Source organism: Lithobates pipiens, unplaced genomic scaffold, assembly GCF_037356315.1.
Source record: "Lithobates pipiens isolate NorthernLeopardFrog02 unplaced genomic scaffold, aLitPip1_a1.2 Scaffold_25, whole genome shotgun sequence".
NCBI classification, from domain to species: domain Eukaryota; kingdom Metazoa; phylum Chordata; class Amphibia; order Anura; family Ranidae; genus Lithobates; species Lithobates pipiens.
This window is the reverse complement of record NW_027507787.1, coordinates 38,629,437-38,656,273: the sequence shown is the minus strand read 5'-3', so window position 1 is coordinate 38,656,273 and position 26,837 is coordinate 38,629,437. Positions and strand designations below refer to the sequence as shown.

The following is a 26,837-nucleotide window of genomic DNA, read 5'->3' as shown; positions in this document are numbered from 1 at the left end:
ATCTTCTATGCTTGAAAAAGGAGCACGGCTGTTATACCACTCGTAGTACGAAAGCTCGGAAATGTGTCGCATACTAGTGATGTCACAGCCCTGCACTGCAATGTACCTTCCAAGCCTCACTTTGAATGAGACCTGATGCCGCACGGCCGTCTCCCACCTTGCATCGGTGAACGGTGAGGACAGATGAGGAACAGCAGCGCTGAGCACCCTGGCTCTGACGGTTCACCACCTCAACCCCTCTCTGGATACCTGATGTCCCAGCAGGATCTACACTGCAACAGTGTTAAGAGAATCCTATTGTATCCTGATCATCTGGATATCCTGACCCTGTTTTTGGACAGTATCCAGTTCATCCATGTGCAACATTGCTATCTCTCATGTGAGTTGATAATGCTTTTTTAAAATTAAAGTGGTTACTATTTATTCAGAGGTGCCCTTCTCCTTGTGTTTTTTTTTATTTTATTTTTTTAAGAACCAGAGGGGACGGGGAGAGAGCAGAGAAGAGACAGCAGTCTGTGGATGATGGAGGCACGTACGGATTTAGGGCTCAGTAGCCCTGATATATCTGAGTCAGCATACGGTGGAGAGTATAGCCAGGCAGGATCAGCCAGCTGTTACAGGGGGCCAAATGACACAGCACAAGCACTGTGCTGTATAAAATGTTTTAAAGGAACAGGATTTTTTTTTTGTGGGGGTTAAACGCTTTAAGATTAAAAAAATAAATAAAAAACTGTGTGCCACAACCCCCCTAATACCTGAAGTCCATCTAGATCCAAAGATATTGCATTGAGAGAGTTGGCTGTCTGGGACTTCTCTCCTCAATGGCTGAGACAGCAGCGCGGCACAGTTGGCTCCCGCTGCCGTCAATCTAATTCAGTCCGCCAATGAGAAAGATGGGGGGGGGGGGGCGCTGCGGCTCCGTGTCTGAATGGACACAGGGAGCTGTGGCTCGGCTCGGTTACCCCCCATAGCAAGCTGCTTGACCCAAGAAAGAGGAGGATCTGGGCTGCTCTGTGCAAAACTGTTGCACAGAGCAGGTAAGTATGACATATTTATTCTTAATCACTAGAGGACCAGCCGCCTCAGTTATACTGTGGCAGTTTGGCTCCCCTGGGCAAATCGCTGTAGCTGCACGTCTGCCGATTTAAGACCACCAGGGGGGCGTGCTCCCCGCGACTACGGAGCCGCTGCGTGTGACCGGTGGCCTCAATGTCCGCCACACACCTGCAATCGCTCCTGAGTGACAGATCTCCATTCTGTCTATGTAAACAGACAGGAGAGAGGAGACCGATCTGTTGTTCATACAAATTATGAACAGCTATCGGTTGTCTCCTCTAGGCAGTCCCATACCTCCACACTTAGAATCACTCCCTAGGACACACATTTAACCCCTTGATCGCCCCCTAATGTTAACCCATTCCCTACCAATGACATTTATACAGTAATCAGTGGCTAGTATTGGCTCTGATCGCTGTATAAATGTCAATCATCCCAAAAAAGTGTCAAAATTGTCCGATCTGTCCGCTGCAATGTCGCAGTTCTGCTAAAAATCGCAGATCACCACCATTAGTACAAAAAAGAATTAATACTAAAAATGCCATAAGTATATCCCCTATTTTGTAGATGCTATAACTTTTGCGCTAACCAATCGATATACGCTTATTGCGTTTTTATTTTTACCAAAAATATGTAGAAGAATACACATCGGCCTAAACTGAGAGAGAAAGTGTTTTTTTATTTTATTTATTTTTTATTATATATTTTTTGGTGGGATATTTATTATAGCAAAAAGTAAAAAAAAAGCTTCTTTTTTTTTTCTTTCTAAATTGTCACTCTTTTTGTTTTTAGCGCAAAAAAAAAAAAACCGCAGCGGTGATCAAATACCACCAAAAGAAAGCTCTATTTGTGGGGAAAAAAAGGATGTCAATTTTGTTTGGGTACAGCAGCCTGGTGTTCTGGCAGATAGTGTCCAGCCATCATATAGTGTCCGCCCCGTACTGCGCATGCGCAATACGGGGCAGAAGAAGCTTCGGAAAATCTCCGAAGATGAACGGCGCCTGTGCCGTGAGTGGAGGTGGTAGCCCCACCATCCAAGCGGACATAGGGTTGGGAAAATTATAGGGCCCCTCGTGGGTGAGCTTTGCTCGCCACGCATCGGACTGGGCCTCGCTGCGCTCGGCTCTTTTATATTTCTACTCTATGTCCACTTGGATGGTGGGGATAGAACCTGGACTCACGGCGCAGGCGCCGTTCATCCTCGGCTATTTTCGGAATCTGTATGTGCTGTGTACTGCGCATGCGCAGTACACAGCGGACACTATCCGATGGGGGACCATATATGATAGGACACCGGCAATTGTCAGTGCCCCTTTCGAATAACTCACTATGACTGTAAGTCTCTGAGCCAGTAAACTGGGCTAGCCCAGGTGACGTCGCACGACAGCCGGCGGCCACCGCAGTTGTTTATGGGAGTTGTAGTCTGCGGCAGCTGCATGCTTCCCGGGGGGTGGAGTCAGTCTAAGGATAGGAGAGCAGCGCAGCCAGCCTGAGCCTGCGTGCTACAACTCCCATCACCGCGGTCGGATATTGCCTGGCCTGCCTGGACACCATGTCATGTGGCTGCAGTAGAGAGTACTGTGGAGTGGAGACCCCAGGACCAACATCATTGACTAACCCCCATGACTGGAGAAAGCAGCAGTGCAAGGAAGTAGAAGGTGAAAGAGAGAGGACCCGTCCTGCTGGCAGTGCTGAAATGAGTCTGCTGAGCAAGCTGAGAGACCCTGACACCCCCACAGGATCACCCCCCCCCCAATACAACTCCTCTACCCTGCCCATTGTGGCCTGTGATTCCTGCTGGGAGTGGGAGCTGCCCATGGCCTGTGATTCCTGCTGGGAGTAGGAGCTGCCCATGGCCTGTGATTCCTACTGGGAGCTGCCCATGGCCTACAGGCCAGCAGGATCTCCGACCCACATGCCGTGGTCCGCTCCCAGCAGGACCCATAGGTCCACAGCCAGCTCCCAGCAGGACCCACAGGTCTGCAGCTTGTGGGTCCTGCTGGGAGCTGGCCACTAGCCTAGGGTGACCATAAGTCCCTAGCACCGCCGGATTACAAATATTTATATTAATATATATATTTGCGTTTTATGGTGTGACCCCCCCCCCCCCTAAATTTGTCCTTGTCCCCCCCCATGTGCCCCTCTTAAATATGAAAGCTAGAGATGCCACAGAGTATAGTGCTTCTCTACATGTTATCAAAGCATGTTCTATTGCAATATTTTGTATATGGAATATGTCCCAATGGTAAATGCTTTACTTATAAAGATGTGGGTATCCATCTTTTATATAGTCACTCACGGTATCGTAACAATGGATGTTTATAAGCATGGCAGCCACATCTAAGCTTAGATGTTTGTGACAGGTAAACCTTTTAGGTTTCAATAATATTAACAAGAATAATTGAGTACTGTCTGTGATATTTTTTTTTTCTATTTGCATTAACATCCAGATTTTCAGGACAAACCTGGATGTACCCCCTTCATCAAGGTCCAAGCAGTACCCAACCTTGCAGAAGGGAGTACACCCTGAAATCTTGTCCTGAAAATCTGGATGTTTGTTCAAATAATAAAAATATCAGGGACAGTACTGTTCTTGATACAACTGCAATATTCAGTACTGTTCGTGATACTTTTTTTATTTTTATTTTTTTATTTGCATTATCACGGACAGTACTCAATAGTGCAGATGCATCAAACAATGGAGTACTGTCCGTAATACTTTTTTTTTATTTGCACTAACATCCAAATTTTCAGGACAAGATTTCAGGGTAATACCCCCTTCTTCAAGGTTGGGTACTGCTTGGACCTTAACGAAGGGGGTACACCCTGAAAGCTTGTCTGAAAATATAGATGTTTATGCAGATAAAAAAAAGTATCACAGACAGTACTCAATTGTTCTCAATGCATCTGCTAATTACAGGTAAAGTCGATTCAATCACCTGAAAAAAGAATAAAAAAACTAGTTTGATATCATCCAATTGCAAGGAGAGCAAACACAGCAGAGTGTATAAAATAGGCTTGTTCTGAATATTTATGGCCACTAGTACACTTAAGGGGGATGGATTCCTGTCCTGACTAACTGGTAAGACCATTGCCTTTTTTAATATCGGCATTTCCAGATCATTATCATGCTCTGCTTGTTCGGTCAGTTCTTTCTGTGTATCCTCCAGGGCATGTGGAGTGTCTCATGCAAAGGTGCATTACAGAGAGGGTTATAAAAACAGTTCTATTTGGAGGATCCAGTTATATGATAAATGGTTGTAGCATATAAAAATATATTTTTTTCTTTATATTTATAAATCAAAATGACTGCTATATATAAAATCTGGTACTCGCTTTTCTCCTTTATCTGCTAGGAAGTGTTCTTTATACTTGACTAAAGTCTTACATCTGTTCTATTGGGAAACAAGCAAGCTAACATTCTGTGCTTCCACTGCCCCATTATGTGTGTATATATTACTTTTTTTTATCAAATCGATACAAAAACTGTTTGCAAAAGTAAACTCAATATGCTAGCTAAGTGGTTAGCACTTCCATCTGGTGGTACTAAGGTTGACGGTTCGAATCCCAACCATGACACTACCTGCCTGAAATTTGCATGTTTTGCCTGTGTGGGTTTCCTCCACCAACAAACAGTGGTAGGCTAACTGGCTCCAGTCTAACTTGGCCCTAGTATGTGCATGAATACCATCATCCAGAGGTGTCCAAATGTGTATATCTAGTAATTGCATCCACAGCTCAAAACCACAGATGGACCTATTGAACCACACTTGACCAGTGTTGCCCGTCCCATGCAGCTGCAACAGAAGCAGTTTAGTTATTTGTAAATTATCTAATAACGTAAAGCACGTGTCGCACTGCGGCAGCCCATTCATTTGAATAATCTGTCTAACATACCACAAAATGGTGCATGCACAATGCACTGTAGTGTGTTAGTGCATTGGGGTGCATGCATCGCACGAACGCACGTAACATATTTTCGCAACAGTCGTACTCCTGTAGTGTCACATCCTAATGTCTGATGCAGTAAAAATGTTATCTCCTGCAAGGATTATGAAGAAGTTCTAAATGTAGCATAGGCAAATGTTGTAACACCTACAGCTTAATCAATATCTAGATCCCAAGCAATAAACCCCTCCCCAGGAATAAAGTGTTAATGATTGAGCCACGGTGAATCATTGTAGCCTTTGCCTCCACTTTTCTTTTTTTGTCATTGTAGCAGTATTGGAAGCAGAGTTGGGTTTAGACACTCCCAGCCTACAGACTTCAACAGACCTAACTAGTCTTTCTACTTATTGGAAAAGTTTATATTTTTCAAAAATGTTTGCAGTACATTTGATATCATTTTGGTTCACAAAGCTTAAAGAGGATCAATTAAAAAAGGTAAGGATTTCAATCTAACACTTACCAGTTTATCTATGGAATGTGTGTATGTGTGTATGTATGTATGTATGTATGTATGTATGTATATGTAAATATATATGTGTATATGTATGTGTGTGTGTGATGAAAAAAAAAAAAGTTGCATGTTTGTTAATAATCTGAATGGAGCATGCTGTATTAATATAAACGGACACACTCATTATTGTCTTTAGGGCAATGTTTCTAAATTTGATGAAATTCCATTCATTTCGAAGAAAGTCAATGGCATTGAGCCACTAGTGGCACAGAGGCGGTTCACTTAACTTTGTGAAGAAAATACAAGAAAGTGCTAGGAAGTTAAATAGAAAGGTATAAACAGCGCTAGCGTAATAAAGTGCTTAACATATAAGGTGCTTTAACATATAACACCTTGTGATAACGTGATACAATAGCATAAACCGCAATATATGACAGGCTGAAAATTAAAGTGCTTAGGTGTTATCAATAGTAATTTGATAAGAAGGTTCTTCCTTTAGGGTGGTGATCCCCTCTTGTGACCCCACTCACTAGAGTTGCTGGACCCTCAGCTTTACAGTCCAGGGGTCAAACAGGCTTAAGGTTTTGGGGAGATGTAGCATAGATTATCCAGAAACTTTTTCAGAGTAAACGGTCTCAGAAGGATCCAGGGTATTTAAAATGTAACCAGGTAAAAAAAGAGAGAAAAAATATACATGTGAAGTACCGCCAGTACACAAACGCACTGCGCTTCTAACATATGTCACTCACAAGACGATAGGCAAAAAACAGGCATCGGCGTGTTTCCGGGTCTGCACCTTCTGCGTGCGCTCCATGGGAACCGGAAGTGGGCCACTGGTTCACTACACCGGAAATACGTTGACGCATTTCGCCCCTCCTCCAGGGCGTCATCAAGGACATTATGTTTGAGTTCATAGAAGTTTTCACATCTTTATTCAGTCACTAATCTCAGTGAATATTTACTGTACAATGTAAACATGCTCTTACCCTCTTGGGAATTCTCCCCAGTATGTACCAAGTATTACATGGCTTAAAGTGATGCTAAACAAACACTGTTTAATTTACATTGTCTCTTGTCTTTCTGTATGTGGAAGATGACACTATTTTAATAATAAAAAAGGAAAAATCTGGGACTTCCCTCCCTCATTGCCTGAGATAGCAGTGTGGCACAATTGGCTCCCGCTGCTGTCACTCAAAGTCAGAGGGCCAACAAGGAGAGTGGGCGTGGCCAGACTGCAGCTCTGATGGACATGGGGAGCCTCGGCTTGGGTGCTCCCATAGCAAGCTGTGGGGGCACTCAACAGGAGGGAGGGCACTTGTGCAGGCCTTCTCCCTAGCTGGCTCTGTGACACAGAGTGCAGCTCAGTACCAACCCGACTTCCTCCTTACTGGTTGTGATTGACATCAGCGGGAGCCATTGGCCTGAGCCTGTGAGGGGGACAGCCGCTGCTCTTGTGCAAAGCTCTGGATCAAGAGCGAGCTTGAGTAAGTACATGTAAAAGGGGGGGAGGGGCTGCTCTCTGAAGGTTTTTTTTTACCTTAATGCAGGGAAAGCATTAAAGAGGGATTCCACCAAAAAAAAAATATTAAAAGCCAGCAGCTATAAATACTACAGCTGCTGACTTTTAATAAATGGACACTCACCTGCCCCGGGTTCCAGCGATGCCGAGGCCGATCGATCGCTCGGCTCTCGGCTGCTGCCGCCGCCACCATTCTAGGTGAGGGAATCAGGAAGTGAAGCGAATCGGCTTCACTTCCCGGTTCTCTACTGTGCATGCGCGAGTCGCGCAGCGCAATAGGAAATCTCCGCGCTGTCACTGGGACCCGTGTGTGTCCCAGCAGACAGCGCGGCAGGGCAGGAAATGGCGTAGACTCCCACGGGAGTCTATGCCCGGAAGTGGGTGTAAATACCTGTCTTTGACAGGTATCTCCACCCCCATCCCCCCTGAAAGGTGTCAATTGTGACACCGGAGGGGGGGAGGGATCCGATCAGCGGAGGTTCCACTTTAGGGTGGAATCCCGCTTTAAGTTAAAAAGCCTTCAGCCACTTATTTCAGCACTCGACATAATCTTGCAATTTCTTACAGTATGTAAAATTGTAGACTAAAAATTGTGCCCAAGAATTGAGTAAACACGTGTGCATACTTAACCTTTGTTCTTATTGTAGAAATTGAATGAGCACAATAGCACTACATATGTTACAGGTCACACACTTCAGGCAGAAGAGAGCACTGTTTATCCACAAGGCACTTTCTAATAGTGATATATCAGGCACTTACAGGCCACTGAATGGGAGAGCAGCACTTCCCTTAGACCCCTTTCACACTGGGGCGTTTTTCGGGCGTTTTTCAGGTGTTTTAGCGTTAAAAAAAGCGCCTGTAAAGCGCTTGAAAGAAGCTGCAACTGCATTCCCAATGTAAAAGCCTGAGTGCTTTCACACCAAGATCCCTTTCACACTGGAGCGTTTTTCAGGCGCTTTAGCTTTAAAAAAAAAAAGCGCCTGAAAGAAGCCGCAACTGCAATCCAAATGTAAAAGCCCGAGTGCTTTCACACCGAGGCGCTGTGCTGGCAGGGCGTCAAAAAAAGTCCTGCAAGCAGCTTCTTTGCAGCGCTTTCTGAGCGGTGAATACAACGCTCCTAAAGCGCCCCTTCCCATTGAAATCAATGGGAAGTGCCTGTAAAACGCATGAAAAGCGAATGAAAAGCGCTATTGGCAGCAGCGTCTTGTGGACGCTTTTAACCCTTTATTGGCCACTAGCAGGGGTTAAAAGCCCCCCAATAACACTCGAAAAATGCTGGTAAAGCACTGCTAGTTTAAGCGGTGCTTTACAATTGTTTTTCGGGCGCTGACATTGTGAAAGGGCTCTTAAATCGCTTGGGCTTTCACATTGGGACTGCAGATGAGGCTTCTTTCAAGCGCTTTACAGGCGCTTTTTTTAACGCTAAAGCGCCTAAAAAAATGCCCCAGTGTGAAAGGGGTCTTAGAGGGGGCTTTGGTATTGCTTGGGTCACATTGCAATCCCCAAATAGCACAGTGCCACCTTAAGGTTGGAGGATATACTGCAGCCCACACCTGCCCTATATACAGATACTAGGAATACACTATGCTACTTATTGGTATTATGTTTGTCCTGTTTATTTTCCTCCACAATCATCTTTGATATCTAAAACACACCTGCCCCGGATTACCTTTTTACTGTTATATTATTAAGCAAGATGAGCAAAATAAAGTGAGTCCTTGAAATTGCATCAATTAAATTGTCACTTGATTTATATAAAAAGAAGTAACTGATTATTTACTGTAAAGTCTTGATGAACTATTTCCTACAGGTTGACCGATTTCTGTACAATATGCGTCTGACAGATGAAACCTTATTGGATATCATGGCTCGTTTTCAAGTTGAGATAGAGAAAGGTCTGAAGAAGGACACAAACCCAACAGCATCATTGAAAATGTTGCCCACTTATGTCAGGTCAACTCCTGATGGTTCAGGTAGGTGGTTAAAATAAAGACAATTGCCAATTATATTTTAACTCCTGGAAGTGGATTTTATTTCTGCTGCTGGGATTGATTGCGGTCTTTGACCGTGGCAAGAAGGTTTGTTTTCTGCAAATGCAACTGTGAGAGCCATGGATCTGCTGTAGGCAGGGGTGGATCCAGGGGGCAGGCAATGGGGCAATTGCTTCCCCCGAGAAAATATTACAAGCTCCAAGGTCGAGCTTGCCCTAGGTAACCAGAGCCTCGGATGGGACAACTTGCAGCCATTCTAAGCATGAATTACTGCTCAGAGACCTTGGGACTGCACTCTCCGCCCCCTGTAAACCCCCCCCCAGCAGTTTTTCAACCTCTCTCCTGCAGGCTGCTGCTTAAGTGGACGGGATGGGGATGTGCCTTTTCTCCCTGAGATCACACTCGTCTGGAAGTGGGAGGTGTGAGCAGCTCATCAGAGGGAGCCGAGTGTATGTTCCCGGAGATATGAGCTCTGCTAGCAGTACATTGTGGATTAGTTTACAGGCACCTCTATGCTGAGTTACTGCAGCTTAGCATAGAGGTGCTGTTAGTTGACAAATGGGATTGCATCTTCTTTTCATGTAGAGCAGTGAGAAATTGAACTCCTTAAGCATTATGAGTGCCACCTGATGTACCTGCCCTCCTGATCCACCCCCAGCGTATGCCCTCCTGATCCCCCCCCAGCGTATGCCCTCCTGATCCCCCCCCCAGCGTATGCCCTCCTGATTCCCCCCTCCAGCGTATGCCCTCCTGATTCCCCCCCCCCCCAGCGTATGCCCTCCTGATCCCCCCCCCCCAGCGTATGCCCTCCTGATCCCCCCCCCAGCGTATGCCCTCCTGATCCCCCCCCAGCGTATGCCCTCCTGATCCCCCCCGCGTATGCCCTCCTGATCCCCCCAGCGTATGCCCTCCTGATCCCCCCCCCCCAGTGTATGCCCTCCTGATCCCCCCCCCCCAGTGTATGCCCTCCTGATCCCCCCCCCCAGTGTATGCCCTCCTGATCCCCCCCCCCCCCCCAGCGTATGCCCTCCTGATCCCCCCCCAGCGTATGCCCTCCTGATCCCCCCCCAGCGTATGCCCTCCTGATCCCCCCCCAGCGTATGCCCTCCTGATCCCTCCCAGCGTATGCCCTCCTGACCCCCCCCGCCAGCGTATGCCCTCCTGACCCCCGCCAGCGTATGCCCTCCTGACCCCCGCCAGCGTATGCCCTCCTGACCCCCGCCAGCGTATGCCCTCCTGATCCCCCCCAGTGTATGCCCTTATGATCCCCCCCCCAGGGTATGTGCCCTTATGATCCCCCCCAGTGTATGCCCTCCTGATCCCCCCCTTCCAGTGTATGCCCTCCTGATCCCCCCCGTCCAGTGTATGCCCTCCTGATCCCCCCTTCCAATGTATGCCCTCCTGATCCCCCCCCTTCCAATGTATGCCCTCCTGATCCCCCCCCTTCCAGTGTATGCCCTCCTGATCCCCCCCCTTCCAGTGTATGCCCTCCTGATCCCCCCCCCCAGTGTATGCCCTCCTGATTCCCACAGTGTATGCCCTCCTGATTCCCACAGTGTATGCCCTCCCAATCCCCCCAGTGTATGCCCTCCCGATCCTCTCCCCCGTGTATGCCCTCCTGATCCCCCCCCCAGTGTATGCTCTCCCGATCCCCCACCCCCCAGTGTATGCCCTCCCGATCCCCCACCCCCCAGTGTATGCCCTCCCGATTCCCCCCCTTCCAGTGTATGCCCTCCCGATTCCCCCCCTTCCAGTGTATGCCCTCCCGATTCCCCCCCCTTCCAGTGTATGCCCTCCCGATTCCCCCCCTTCCAGTGTATGCCCTCCCGATTCCCCCCCTTCCAGTGTATGCCCTCCCGATTCCCCCCCTTCCAGTGTATGCCCTCCCGATTCCCCCCCTTCCAGTGTATGCCCTCCCGATCCCCTCCCTTCCAGTGTATGCCCTCCCGATCCCCTCCCTTCCAGTGTATGCCCTCCCGATCCCCTCCCTTCCAGTGTATGTCCTCCCGATCCCCTCCCTTCCAGTGTATGTCCTCCCGATCCCCTCCCTTCCAGTGTATGTCCTCCCGATCCCCTCCCTTCCAGTGTATGTCCTCTCGATCCCCTCCCTTCCAGTGTATGCCCCCCCTTCCAGTGTATGCCCTCCCGATTCCCCCCCCTTCCAGTGTATGCCCCCCCTTCCAGTGTATGCCCTCCTGATCCCCCCCTCCTTCCAGTGTATGCCCTCCTGATCTCCCCCTTCCAGTGTATGCTCTCCTGATCTCCCCCTTCCAGTGTATGCCCTCCTGATCCCCCCTTCCAGTGTATGCCCTCCTGATCCCCCCCCTTCCAGTTTATGCCCTCCTGATCCCCCCCCTTCCAGTTTATGCCCTCCTGATCCCCCCCTTCCAGTTTATGCCCTCCTGATCCCCCCCTTCCAGTTTATGCCCTCCTGATCCCCCCTTCCAGTGTATGCCCTTTCTGATCCCCCCCTTCCAGTGTATGCCCTCCTGATTCCCCCCGTGTATGCCCTCCCAATCCCCCCAAGTTTATACCCTCCCGACCCCCCCAGTGTATGCCCTCCCGATCCCCCCCCAGTGTATGCCCTCCCGATCCCCCCCAGTGTATGCCCTCCCGATCCCCCCCCCAGTGTATGCCCCCCCGATCCCCCCCCAGTGCATGCCCTCCCGATCCCCCCCCCAGTGCATGCCCTCCCGATCCCCCCCCAGTGCATGCCCTCCCGATCCCCCCCCAGTGCATGCCCTCCCGATCCCCCCCCAGTGCATGCCCTCCCGATCCCCCCCCAGTGCATGCCCTCCCGATCCCCCCCCAGTGCATGCCCTCCCGATCCCCCCCCCCAGTGCATGCCCTCCCGATCCCCCCCCCCAGTGCATGCCCTCCCGATCCCCCCCCCAGTGCATGCCCTCCCGATCCCCCCCCCAGTGCATGCCCTCCCAATCCCCCCCCCAGTGCATGCCCTCCCGATTCCCCCCCCCAGTGTATGCCCTCCCGATCCCCCCCCCCCCCAGTGACACATATTCCTTTGCTCTACTGGACCCTTGTACATTGCCTTGTTGCCCCCTGTTTTCCACCCTACTTACCCTTTTTCCCCTGTTCTTTCTACACCTGTCCTCTGCCCTACTGTTCACTGTACACTGCCCTACATTCTACTGACCTCTGTACACTGTACATTGTATTATACATTAAATTTAGTTCCGTAAGCAACACCTTATTTTCTGGCAGCGCCCCTCCCGAGACTAGACTCTAGATCCGCCCCTGGCTGTGGGCTATATATTTTGATTCCTGCTTTCTGAGTGTTTCTCCAAATATTTCTATAGAGGAACCACTGGAGGGCTAGTTACACTATTACAACAATTTTTATTGATGATAGAAACCTTTACATTATGCAAAGTTGATGCACTGTACACATCTTGTGGGTCTTGTTTCTACCATCTCAGTTTGTATTGTAATTGTGTTGTGTTTGTAAATGTATATAGTCATTTATATTGTTACCTGTGTATTACAGAAAGGGGGAATTTCCTTGCTCTTGATCTGGGTGGCTCCATGTTCAGAGTTCTGAAAGTGAATGTGTCTGAAGATGGAAAGCAGAATGTACAAATGGACAGTCAGTTTTATCCAACTCCCAGGGATATTACCACTGGAAATAAAACAGAAGTAAGTTGACCTAGCAGTCGCACTTAAAGGCTGAGTTCTTTATTTGTTTTAAATTTCAGCTCCCCTATGTACCAATAGAGCATGAATGTACTTCCTTTGCAGAAAAGAAAAAGCTTTATATTTGTTCTACAGCAGCCATTACCTCAGTGTCAATACTTGTTGTATAGAAAAGCGTCTCTATTACTACCTGGACAGACCTTTAGGACATGAAGACTATTAAAGTGGTTGTATACTCGAATTTTTAACTTTTACCAACAGGAAAGCCCATAATAAGGCTTACCTGTAGGTAAAAAAAATATCTCCTAAACCTGTACGGTTTAGGAGATATTCCCCTCGGTATGCGCCGCTGACTGCAGGGGCGCATGCGCACAAGGGGATTCTCGGCCTGAAAATCCGGCAGTGGCCGGCCGGAATGAAATCTCCCGCGCGCATTTGCGGGAGTGACGATATCGCGGCTCCGGCCACTCACAGCGCCGGAGCCGCGATACCCGGAAGAAACACCGAGGGAGCATGTCAGCTCCCTCGGTGTGGATCGGGCCAGATGTCGGGGCCTCGTTCTAAGGTAAGTATTTCATAATGAGCTAGTATGCGGTGCATACTAGCTCATTATGCCTTTTGCTTTGCAGGTTTAAAAAAAAAAAATTTGCGGGTTTACTACCGCTTTAAAGCTCGTTTGGCTGTACTTCTCCTGTGGGCCACAGGAGTGCAGTTTGTTCTGCATTTCTGTGACCCGTTTTCAGCAGACAGAGGGCTGAATCCCATTGTCAGCTGATGTCACAGAGCCGGTCCAGTCTAGGGAAAGATCACGACCATATAGTTGGGATCTGCCCAGGAGCCTGAACTAGCACCTGGCTCGGCCTCTCAGCCAGCTACTGAAAGCCTGGGCCAGCCGCTCCCTCCACCTCCATAGCCCAGCACTCCAGTAAGAGAAGGGGGGGCGGGGGCAGAGCAGAGAGCGGTGACTGATGGCCACCAGCTCTCTGCTCACAGAACACTGAGAACTGAGCGGTCAGCGGGGGACAGATGCAGCATTGAACTGATGCATGAGAATGAAGATGAATGAGTTCACCCGCAATCAGTGATCACCATTCCCTCTGTTAGGTTTACACCTATGCGTTTTTGCATGCCATGCCTGCATTTCCACAAAAAAAGGCACACTTCGCTTTTACATGTTGTAGGGGTGCCATTCAGAGTGAATAGCAGCCCTGTGCATTTTCTGAGAGCTGTGCTCACTGTGGGTGGTTTCGGGTGGGGGAATTGCTGCAAAACCCACAGCCACACGCAGAAGTGTGAATCTAGCCCTAATACACAGTGATCATTTTTTTTTCCACCTTGCCCTGCCTTGCATCTTGCACAGATCGTTAATCATGCGTAGGAGCTGAACAATCAGATAATAGCCCATGTGTATCAGACAATTAACTAGTTGCAATTTCAGTGCCATTAATTGTTAAAGCGGAGTTCCACCCAAAAGTGGAACTTCCGCTTTAAGGCATCCTGACCCTCTGACATGCCGCATTTGGCACGTAATTTTTTTGGGGGGGGGGGGGTGGGCGCGGGTACCTAGTTTTCACAGGTACCGTCTCCCACTTCCGCTCTGGGCCACCTAGGCCACGACTCCTCTCCCCAAGGCGGCCCCTTCTTCCCAGCAATCATCTGGGACATGTCACAGGTCCCAGTAGATTGCATGGTCACGCAGCGTGACTCGCACACGTGCGGTGCACACCCGGCTGTGATGCCGCAAGCTGTCGCAGCCAGGTGCCCACAGTAGTGAAGTCGGCGCTGTGGAGAAGAGAGGGAGGGGAGCAAGGCTTTGGGCGGCCGCATCGCTGGACCGTGGGACAGGTGAGTGGGTGTTTCTTAGAAGTCAGCAGCTACACTTTTTGTATAATAAACACAAAAATGGGTGGAATGCCACGTTAACGGTACACCAAACGCATAGGATAACACACATTTTGCCATGTGAAAAAACAAATGACAAACAATGCAAAATGCATAGTAAGAAAAGTGCAACCCACGACACATCAAAATGTCCCATGAGCTGCTTTGCCATGTGTAGCTCAGCCCATTGAGCTAAATGGGGTTGCCCTATGCGTTTTGTGGGAAAAACAAGCAAAGAAATGTACAGTCCCTCTATGCAAGGTGTGCGTGGGTCCTAACACAAGAGCAATAAGGCTCCATTCACATGTGTGTGTTTCTGAACGCATGGCAAACTGCACAGAAAATGTATGCTTTGCCCTGCATTTCAGCTTTGCTGCCCTATGCGTGACGGACGGACCCTATCAGTCCGGCTGTGTGAAAGGGGCCTAAGATGGTTAATAAATGCACACAGAATTCTCATTCACAGAACCATTTCCCTCTTGCTAAAATACCGACTGCCTACTGGTAGGTGATAAATAACAAATGTGTGTTCTTTTCACTCACTGGAGTGTTGAGCTGTGGGGGGGTGGGTATTGGACATCTCAGGTTCTCAGCTGCTCGCTGAGAGGCTGAGACGGGTATCAGTCCAGGCACCTGACAGTTCCAGACTTTATTGGCGTGATGACGCGGAGCCTGGACTGATTTCTGGGATGTCAGCAGAGAGCGGACTTAAGTCTGCTCTCTGCTGAAAACGGGTCACAGGAGTGCAAAACGAATTGCACCCTGTGATCCATAGGAGAAGCCCAGCCAAACAAGCTCAGGCTGGACTTCTCCTTTAATGATTTATCTCCTTTTTTTTTTTTTGTGGCATTTACCTTACATTTTTAACCACATGCATTCCGGAAGATTTTCATTCCCACAAATAGAACTTTATTTTGGTGGTATTTGATTTATTCTTTGCCCTATAAACAAAAAAAAAAAACAACAATTTTGAAAAAAATCTTTTTTTACTTTCTACTATAAAACACATTCAATAAAATATGTTAAAAATGTTGTCCTCAATTTAGGCCAATATGTATTCTGATACAAATTTTTAGTAAAAAAATTCCAGTAAGCGTATATTGATTGGTTTGCAAAAAAGTTATAGCATCTACAAGTAATGGGATATTTTTCTTTATTTAATTTTTCTATTACTAGTAATGGCGGCGATCAGCGACTTATATCAGGACTACCATATTGCGGTGGACAAATCTGACACTTTTTGGGGATCAGTGATACTAATACAGTGATCAGTAATAAAAATCTGCACTGTAATAATGACACTGGTTGGGAAGGGCTTAACATCATGAGCGATCAAAGGGTTAACTGTGTGTTTTCTTACTGTGCGGGAGGTGCTTGTACTAGGGGAAGGCATGGATCTATGTCCCTGCTTTGCATGAACACAGCATCCATGCCTTCTGTACTGACAGAACGGGGTTCTGCCTCATTTACATAGGCAGACAGCCATTCTCCCTCTGTACTGAAGGATTGGAAGGTGCCGGCAGACATCAAGCCCACGGCACCCACCGATCAGCTCCCGTTGTGTATAATCACAGTGAGATTGATTGTGCACACTTGTGCAGGTACCTGTGAGAGTCCCTTTCTCAAAGCAACAGAATAGGTCCCTTATTGTAAAAATAGATTTTATTGTATGAAATCTCGTACCAATGAAGTATTTAATGCCAATGAAAGACAATCCCAAGTATCCGCATACTACTATGCAGCTTATTTAAGGTGCTCAAAATGAGATCTGGTGGAAACTATGCTTTGGGATTAACTTTTGGAAAGGCCTTTAGTGGGTCCAGGTTCTTTGGTTTGAAATTCCTGACAGGGCCAGGGAATTAATGACAGGACAGCCTAGTAAAAAGAGAAAATAGCCCAACTGAAGATAAAAATGAGGAAACAAAGTTGACATGGGAAATAATATAGAGTCACTACTGCCATGGTATGCTATAAAACCTGCAACATGTGAGCCCCTGGTCCTATTGGGACACTAGCAAGGCCCCTGATGGACATACATTTACATACTTCACAACATGTACATGTACGACCTTGCATGCCCAGCATTGGCATTTGCACCAAATGGACTTTTCAGGTGTCCGCCTTGCCTGCAATCAGTGCTGGTTGGTTTTCACCAGTATCATGTGACTACACCTCCCTTTGCCTATTCAGCTTGTCCTGTGACTATTTTTTTGGATTCTCAGCTTCTGACTTCATCTGAGCTGCTGCACATTTATTCCCAACCCCAGCCTGATCCTATGGCTTTGTTTGCTGACTCTGTATTTCATGGCCTGCATGTTGCTGAGCCCTGTCCTGTAATTGATACCAGGGGCGGGTCCATTAAGGATGCACAGTCTCCGCCTCCTCAATCACGCCACCCCCCTATATCTAGAATGGATAGATTCATGCATAGCATGAATCTATACATCGCCACCCCCTATTTAGGCATCTGGCCCCCTTTCGGATGCCAGGAGCCTGAATTACAGCGGTGGGGGTGTTATTTTGAAGCACCTGATTAGAGCCATAGGCTCTAATAGGCTTCAAAAAAAGGTGGACTCATGGTGCAGAGCATTGCGCTCGAAGCCCACCCTTTTCTAACAATGAATCGCCTCTCCCCTAATCAGGAAGTACGGGTCTAATACCGTCACCTGATTGGCTGAAGGCACAGGCGATCCTATTGGACATCTAGCAGAAGGGAAGAAGAGACACAGAAAGCATGTAGGATGCAGAAGCTGTCACCTGACCCCCTGCCCATCCCACAGCTTGTCAATGTCACCAAGATGGGGTAAGTGCTGGTCAGACATAGCAGGCGGGGAGGAGAGTCACAATGAGGCTGCATTTGATGGGCACAGTGGCTGCATTTGATGGGCACGGCACAGTGGTGGCATTTCATGGGCACAGTGGAGGCATTTGATGGGGCACAGTGGCTGAAATTTAGTTGTTTTTCAGTATTTTTCATAATTTTTAAGTTTGTGCCCCCAAAAAAATGTTGAGCACCAGGCGCCACTGATACCCAGCTGCTTATCTGTTGCCAACCCTGGCCTGTGTACTTGCCATGCTTCTGCTTCATGGTCTGCCATTCACTGGTTTCCACTACTTTTGTGTTTTTGTCCTTATAAACACAAGCACTCATAAGTGTCCATAAACAGTGTAAAATACCACACGTATGCATGCCACTCCATTGCATTTGTGCCACCTATCTTATCACTAAAACATGCTTGGACTAGAGGTGTTAGAGAGAGGCTACCCAAAAAGAGAACACGAATAAAAGAAATTAAAATGTAACATTAATTAGCAATGATATTTATATAACCCCTTGTATTTATATACAGGTTGTGTAAAGAGAAGAAAATAAAAAAAAATCTGAAGAGAAGTAGAGAGGTCTTAGACATTGGATGAGATCATGTAGTGAACATACAGTAATGGTTGCATTGCATTTAGTGTCAGTTCCCCAATGGAGTGTGCTTTGATACTAATATAGTACCCTTTTTAAATGTTTTGTTATTATTGATTACAGCTTTTTGAATATGTTGTTGACTGCCTTGGCGATTTCATAAAGAAGAGACAAATAACAGAGACGCTTCCACTTGGATTCACCTTCTCATTTCCATGCCAGCAGACCAAACTAGATGAGGTAGAGTATTTGCCAACATTTAACAGCTATCTATACACAATTCCTAACGCAATAGTGGGCCGTTCCAATTTATATTAGACATGGGCACCGTCAATAAATTTGTTTCGTTCTGTTCCGTTTCGATTCGTATTAAAATTAATTCGTACTTCGTATTTCGTGTCCGAAATTCCGTTTAGTTTCGTACGAAATACGAATTGTCGTTAGGTTCGTTAACGTGTACGAACGTTCTTTACGATGAATTTAAAGGCAAAAATATACCTCAATATGACAGTCGATGCTGATGGAAGTTTGGTTTTTATCCAAAATACAAAATTCCGTTGAAGAATTTCCTATCCGAAATACGAAGTTTCATTAGATGAGAAAGAGAGAAGCGGATTGTCTGCCATGCACCGCTGGTCCAGTTTGCGCCTGCTCCTCCTGGGGCTGCTTATTATGAGGGGCTCCCACCATCCCTGTGCTATGCTGACTTCCTCCTGGGGCTGCTTATTATGAGGGGCTCCCACCATCCCTGTGCTATGCTGACATCCTCCTGGGGCTGCTTATTATGAGGGGCTCCCACCATCCCTGTGCTGTGCTTATTATGAGGGGCTCCCACCATCCCTGTGCTATGCTGACATCCTCCTGGGGCTGCTTATTATGAGGGGCTCCCACCATCCCTGTGCTATGCTGACATCCTCCTGGGGCTGCTTATTATGAGGGGCTCCCACCATCCCTGTGCTATGCTGACATCCTCCTGGGGCTGCTTATTATGAGGGGCTCCCACCATCCCTGTGCTGTGCTTATTATGAGGGGCTCCCACCATCCCTGTGCTATGCTGACATCCTCCTGGGGCTGCTTATTATGAGGGGCTCCCACCATCCCTGTGCTATGATGACATCCTCCTGGGGCTGCTTATTATGAGGGGCTCCCACCATCCCTGTGCTGTGCTGGCTTCCTCCTGGGGCTGTACCTCTGCTGTGCATATTATGAGGGGCTCCCACCATCCCTGTGCTATGCTCATTATGAGGGGCTCCCACCATCCCTGTGCTATGCTGACTTCCTGCTGGGGCTGCTTATTATGAGGGGCTCCCACCATCCCTGTGCTATGCTGACATCCTCCTGGGGCTGCTTATTATGAGGGGCTCCCACCATCCCTGTGCTGTGCTGGCTTCCTCCTGGGGCTGTACCTCTGCTGTGCATATTATGAGGGGCTCCCACCATCCCTGTGCTATGCTCATTATGAGGGGCTCCCACCATCCCTGTGCTATGCTGACTTCCTGCTGGGGCTGCTTATTATGAGGGGCTCCCACCATCCCTGTGCTATGCTGACTTCCTCCTGGGGCTGCTTATTATGAGGGGTTCCCACCATCCCTGTGCTGTGCTGACTTCCTCCTGGGGCTGTACCTCTGCTGTGCATATTATGAGGGGCTCCCACCATCCCTGTGCTATGCTGACTTCCTCCTGGGGCTGCTTATTATGAGGGGCTCCCACCATCCCTGTGCTGTGCTGATTTCTTCTGGGTGCTGTACCTCTGCTGTGCTCATTATGAGGGGTTTCCGCCATTCCTGTGCTAATAAGCAGTCCCAGCAGGAAGTCAGCATAGCACAGGGATGGTGGAAGCCCCTCATAATAAGCAGCCCCAGGAGGAAGTCAGCATAGCACAGGGATGGTGGGAGCCCCTCATAATATGCACAGCAGAGGTACAGCTCCAGGAGGAAGTCAGCACAGCACAGGGATGGTGGGAGCCCCTCATAATAAGCAGCCCCAGGAGGACGTCAGCATAGCACAGGGATGGTGGGAGCCCCTCATAATAAGCATAATGACTGAGTCGTCGTCAATGCGACAACAACTGATCCGAAATCCGAAATTCGTAAACAAAAATTCGTATTGCGTACAGAATTTGGACGCACGGCAATTCGTATTTCGGATCCTCCCGAACGTACTAATTTTGGAAAATTCATACGAAACTAATCGCACATGTCTAATTTATATGTGAGCATTACATTTTTTTCACTTCCCAGGTAATGGATATGCTTTATAGAACTGCCATCCAATTAATTGTAGTTAATTTTAAAAGCTTATTTAAAAATTCTGTATTATGTATTCATGATCACGTTTATCTACTTTTCTTATATTAGTTGTAGTTTTTCTAAAATATTCAGATGGTGTTAAATTTAAATCAATTCAACACATTTTAAAGTCAGATCACCTGAATGTGCTCTTTCCAGTATATGTATAGGAAGAGGCTGTGTGTCTGGATGTTGTAAAGTGATACATTCATAATTATCAGCATATTTTGAATGTTGCTATAAAAGCAATATTTTTATTCTGTTATGTTAAAAGCATCACAGCAGCAGATATGCAAAGTAAACATTTTCAATCAGAATAATGCATTTGGACCTTCTGGTGCTTAAAACAAAGATATGTACACCTTTGCTAGTTAACCTGTGTCTCATCACACCATTAGCCCCCATTCACAGCGGTGTGACATGGGATTTACAAATCCCACCTGAAGTCTCATCTAATGTCTTCCTATGGCATCGTTTTAATAGGTGTAGTTTTAAGTAGCACAATTTGAAAAATAGTTCCTGCACTATTTTTCACGATTTCATATCCGACTTGCATTGATATATGTGCATGAATTCACACAGATGTCGGCAAGCCTCAGATGAAATCGCACTGTCCTGCTGCTTTGAAATCGTGCTGTAGTAGTGTGATTTCAAAGCCGCATTTAGTGTGAACGGGGGCTTAAAATCATTAAGCTGCACCTGGGTTCTATCAAATATTAGGAATGACTGGAGTAAACAGTGATCAGTAGACTGGGAATACTAATTGGCAACAAAGTATAAACTTTATTAAAATGTTACGGAACCATAAGAATAACTACAAGAAGTAACTACAGCAAATACATGGATATTCAATCCCAAGATACATCCATTCCAGCCAATAAACCATTCCATTTAAGCTTCCAAATATACTGTATATTGGAATATTCTCCACTCTTATTATAAATGATAGATTTCAAATAGTAATAAAGTTTTGTGTCCATTTCACATCATATACTTAACAGAACAATGCCTAAAGGTGTTATAAACCTTCCTACCTACACCATGTGTTTTTCATCTTCATAAGATGTGCATTGATCATGTTTTTTAATGGTGTAATTTACTGGTCTGTACACTCTATCTATTCTAGTCTATAGTAGAGTAAATCTGCACATTCCTGTGTTAGCTTTTTCTGCTTGCTTGCTAACCTGAAACATGCTGCATGGCACTGCACAGGTTAATGCAATAACTGACACTTCCTGTAAAGAAACTACATTTTCTACAATTCCAGTGTCTCCAAGTCCAGTGCTGTTCAGGTGGGAGCTACATAGTATTTTGATCTGACACAGACACAAGCAGGCAGCCAATAACAAAAGAACTCACCATGCAGTCTTTCATCACATTAGCTCTCCCACATTTGTAATGCAACACAGATGAAATGGCGAGACATGGGTTGCGACTCAGAACTGGGAGTTGTCTTGTCCCTTTTAACTTACAGGGACAAGCTAAGTAAATTAATACATGGACATAGGAGAATCAATCGGCCATGACACTACTGCAGCCACAATATATGAGCCCAAGGTAAGGTGTACAATGTCTTTAACTTTGTATTGAATTGTAATCTTCTGTGGTTTATTTAAGGGGGTCTTGATTAACTGGACAAAAGAATTTAAAGTGAAAGGGATGCAGGGAATGGATGTGGTGAAGACACTACGCAAAACATTGAAGAGAAAGAAGGTACAGTGATCATCCAGCATGGTTCTTGATATAATGATTGCTAGGAGATGTCATCATACAGTATAAGCAATGCAGGCTGAAAATGTGGCTGTGCTTAATTTTTCTGAAGTTGTATTAACCAATTTAATGCACAGTCAAATACTTTTGGCTATTTTATTATGTCACCGGTTAGAATTGTGTACCAAATTTTCTGAATACCACTTACTGTCACAATCTCTAAGGGGCCAAGTCCAACCCCTGAAATACAACCCCACACCATATTCCCCCCTCCACCTAATGATTTGGACCAGTGCACAAAGCAAGGTCAAATAAGGTCAGAGTAAATAAGTTTATCTCGGTCTCATCAGGCCACAGGACATTGCAGTAATCCATGTCCTTAGTCTGTTTGTCTTCAGCAAACTGTTTGCGGGCTTTCTTGTGCATCATCTTTAGAAAGAGGCTTCCTTCTGGTATGACAGCAATGCAGACCAATTTGATGCAGCATGCGCCATATCGTCTGAGTACTGACAGGCTGACCCCCCCCTCTCCCCACCCCTTCAACCTCTGCAGCAATGCTGGCAGCACTCATATGTCTATTTCCCAAAGACAACCTCTGGATATGATGCTGAACACATGCACTCAACTTCTTTGGTCGACCATGGCGAGGCCTGTTCTGAGTGGAACCTGTTCTTTTAAACCGCTGTATGGTCTTGGCCACCATGCTGCAGCTCAGTTTCAGGGTCTCGGCAATCTTCTTATAGCCTAGGACTAGGCCATCTTTATGTAGAGCAACAATTCTTTTTTTTCAGTTCTTCAGAGAGTTCTTTGCCATGAGGTACCATGTTGAACTTCCAGTGATCAATATGAAACAGCGATAACACCAAATTTACCACACCTGCTCCCCATTCACACCTGAGACCTTGTAACGCTAAAGAGTCACATGACACCAGGGAGGGAAAATGGCGTATTTGGGCCCAATTTGGACATTTTCACTCAGGGGTGTACTCACTTTTGTTGCCAGTGGATTAGACATTAATGGCTGTGTGTTGAGTTATTTTGAGGGGACAGCAAAGTTACACTGTTATACAAGCTGTACACTCACTACTTTACATTGTAGCAAAGTGTCATTTCTTCAGTGTCGTCATATGAAAAGATATAATAATATAATAAAATATTTACAAAAATGTGAAGGGTGTACTCACTTTTGTGAGATACTGTATATATAGCACGTAAAATTAGTATTGAACAGGTCACCATTTTTCTAGGTAAATATATTTCTAAAGGTACTATTGAAATGAAATTTTCACCACATGTTGGTAACAACTTATGCAATTCATACACACAAAGAAACCAAATAAGTTCAGAAATTAAGTTGAGTGTAATAAAATAGAATGACATGGGGAAAGAATTGAACAAGCTAACGGAGATGTATTTAATGCTTCTTAAAAAATCCTTTGTTGGTAATGACAATTTCAAGACGCCTCCTGTATGGAGAAACTAGTCGCATGCATTGCTCAGGTGTGATTTTGGCCCATTCTTCCACACAGTCTTAAAATCTTGAAGGTTTCCATGGGCCTCTTCTATGAACTCTGATCTTTATTCCTTTCCATATATTTTCTATTGGATTCGAGTCAGGTGATTGGCTGGGACTTTCTAGCAGCTTAATTTTCTTTCTTTTAAACCAATTGAGATTTTTCTTGGCTTTGGGTTTGGGATCATTGTCTTTCTGAAATGTCCACCCTCGTTTCATCTCCATCATCCTGGTAGATGGCAGCAAATTTTTATCAAGAATGTCTTGGTATTTTTCCATTCATCCTTCCTTCAATGATATGAAGTTTTCCAGTACAGTATGCTCGAAAATAGCCCCACACCATGATTCCACCGCCAAACTTCACTGTTGGTATTGGGGTGTTTTTGGGTGATGTGCAATGCCATTTGACCTCCAAACATGATGTGAACTCCAAAGAGTTCAATTTTGGTCTCATCTGACCAGACTATATTCTCCCAGTATTTCACAGGCTTGTCTAAATGTTGTGCAGCAAACTTTAAATGAACTTCAACGTGCTTTTTCTTCAGCAATGGAGTCTTGCATGGTGAGCGTGCATTCAGGCCATGTCGGTTGAGTGCATTACTTATTGTTTTATTTTTAAACAATTGTACCTGCTAATTCCAGGTCTTTCTGTAGCTCCTCACAAGTGGTCGTTTTGGACTCTTCTGATAATTCTTTTCACTCCTCTGTCAGAAATCTTGAGAGGAGCACCTGGTCTTGGCCGGTTTATGGGGAAATTATGTTCTTTCCTCTTCTGGTTTATGGCACTAACAGTGCTCACTGGTACATTCAGAAGTTTATAAATTCTTCTGTAACCAATGCCATCAGTATGTTTTGCAACAATAAGGTTGTGAAGGTCTTTTCTTTTACTCATCATGCTACTTGTATGACACCTTGGTAATGAGATGCCTTTTTATAGGTGGTCAGTTGAGACTGAACCAGCTGATATTAATTTGCACCGACAAGGGGCAGGATTGCTTTTCTAATTCCTGTTAGCCCTTGTACACACGGTCGGAGATTCCGACGGAATGTGTCAGATCGGACCGTTTTGTCGGATATTCCGACTGTGTGTGGTCTACATCGGACTGTTTCCGTCGGAGTATCTGAGGGACCAAGTTTTCCAACTTGTTGGTAAAATTTTCGGACAAAATGCTCCGATCGGACATACTCCGATCATGTGTAGAGAATTCCGATCGGGCAAAGTGCCACGCATGCTCAGATCAAATTCCTACACCAAAGCTATTGGCTACTAGCGTAAACGTAGTCCCGTCGTAACGAAATAACGTAATCACGTCGGATTTTCCGACAACTTTGTCCAACTGTGTGTATGCAACAGTTTCGGAAAAAATCTGTCGGACAAAATCCGACGAATTTGGTTGTCGGAATCTCTGACCGTGTGTACAAGGGCTTAGACTGATAGCTGGTGTGTTGGCTTTCCATGCCTTTTTGCACCTCTCTTTCTTCATGTGTCCAATACTTTTACCCTGTGTTATTCCATTTTATTACACATAACTTAATTTGTGAACCCATAAGTGTTGGTTCTCCCAAAACCAAAATGCACAGACAGAGCCATATATGCTTTGGATTTCAACATGCATTCTACATTTTTGTTCTAGATTCCAAATGTGGAAGTCATGGCCATAGTCAATGACACAGTGGGAACAATGATGACATGTGGATTTGATGATCAGCTGTGTGAAGTTGGAGTCATTGTAGGTAATTAACATTGATGTTCAAATTGTGACAAGGCTACAGTTATGTAATGTAATTAAAATTAAGGTACCCATACAGAGGTAAATTGGATAGGCTAGTTCAATTATAATACATCCATGTAGATAGTGAGGCAGTTTTCTCAGCCTGATTAAAATACAACTTAATATTGTATAGGTAGGACAGGAGACTGCATGTCCTAATATAATTAGTATGACTACATCCATTGCTCCTATCACACTATAATACTGCAGGTGGTTCTTCAGTATATGATGGTGTCAATTGACTAATCAACGTTTAAAGCCCAACTTTAGTTTTGGACTGAGTAGGAAGAATAGTTCGATTTTTATTGTTATGTGTCCTTATTAGCATAACCACTTAGGGATCGAGCCTGTTTTTCAGACTCTGTGTTTAAAAGTTAAAAACAAGTTTTTTTGCTAGAAAATTTCTTGGAACCCCCAAACATTATAAATTTTTTTCTAACACCCTAGAGAATAAAATGACGGTCATTGCAATACTTTTTGTCACACCATATTTGCGCAGCGGTCTTACAATCGCACTTTTTTTGGAAAAAATTCACTTTTTTGAATTAAAAAATAAGACAACAGTAAAGTTAGCCCAATTTGTATTATTGTGAATTTTGTATTTATATTGTGAAAGATAATGTTACGTCAAGTAAATTGATACCCAACATTTCACGCTTCAAAATTGCGCCCGCTCGTGGAATGGCATCAAACTTTTACCATTAAAAATCTCTATAGGCGACATTTAAAAAATTCTACAGGTTGCATGTTTTTAGTTACAGAGGAGGTCTAGGGCTAGAATTATTGCTCTAGCTCTAACGATCGTGGCAATACCTCACATGTGGGGTTTGAAAACCGTTTTCATATGCAGGCACTGCTCACGTATGCATTCGCTTCTGTGCGTGAGCTCGTCGGGATGGGGCTCTTTAAAACATTTCATTTATTCTTTTCTTATTTATTTTACTTTATTTTATTGATTTTAAAACAGTTTAAAAAAAAAAAAAAAGTAATTTGGGTCACTTTTATTACTATTACAAGGGATGTAAACATCCCTTGTAATTGAAAAAAAGAATGACAGGTCCTCTTAAAGGTCAAAAAGACCTCAGATCTCATATTTGGACTTAAATGCAATCCCAAAAAAATGTCCCTTTAAGAGGTATGGGTGGAGGTGACATTTTGACGTTGCTTCCGCCCTGCTATGGTATGGAGACAGATGGGGGCCATCTTGCCCTCACTCGTATCCATACCCAGCTGGGAAGAGAACCCGATCGCCTCTGCCACTGCCACTTCCGATGACTTCAGTAAGCGGCGGGGGGGCCTCTCTCCCACCACTGATAACGATGATCTCGTGGGGAATCCACTGCAGAGACCACCATTATCGTAAATCAGACCGCCCACCGAAGAGATGCAGCAGCTGCTGCGGTTACCGAGATATCCATCTTTAAAGCGCCGATGTGTATATATACAGTGGGCGGTCCGGAAGTGGATAATTTCCCCTCACTTCCTGTTGTGAAAATGGAGATATAGCAGCAACATATTATTTAAAAAATGGGAATGAGTTGTCACCACTGTCAGTTTAGTATGGCTGTCGGTGTCTCAGGGACAACCCATTTTTTGTCCTGACAGGAATTAAGATGAAGTCTATCCAATGGATTCCTAAACTGGG

General features: G+C 45.7%; 1 protein-coding gene across 1 annotated transcript in view; it reads left to right on the top strand.

The window, feature by feature from the left end:
- The first annotated feature begins 5,261 nt into the window (after window positions 1-5,261).
- Window positions 5,262-26,837, top strand: part of LOC143930209 (hexokinase HKDC1-like) — an 82,878-nt gene continuing 61,302 nt past the window's right edge. Inside the window, exons 1-6 of the mRNA XM_077454277.1 lie at window positions 5,262-5,439; window positions 8,785-8,947; window positions 12,471-12,619; window positions 18,033-18,149; window positions 21,815-21,910; window positions 25,055-25,154. Of these exons, the coding sequence (XP_077310403.1) occupies window positions 5,377-5,439; window positions 8,785-8,947; window positions 12,471-12,619; window positions 18,033-18,149; window positions 21,815-21,910; window positions 25,055-25,154 (688 nt within the window). The 5' untranslated portion in view covers window positions 5,262-5,376. The remainder of the gene's footprint in view (window positions 5,440-8,784; window positions 8,948-12,470; window positions 12,620-18,032; window positions 18,150-21,814; window positions 21,911-25,054; window positions 25,155-26,837) is intronic.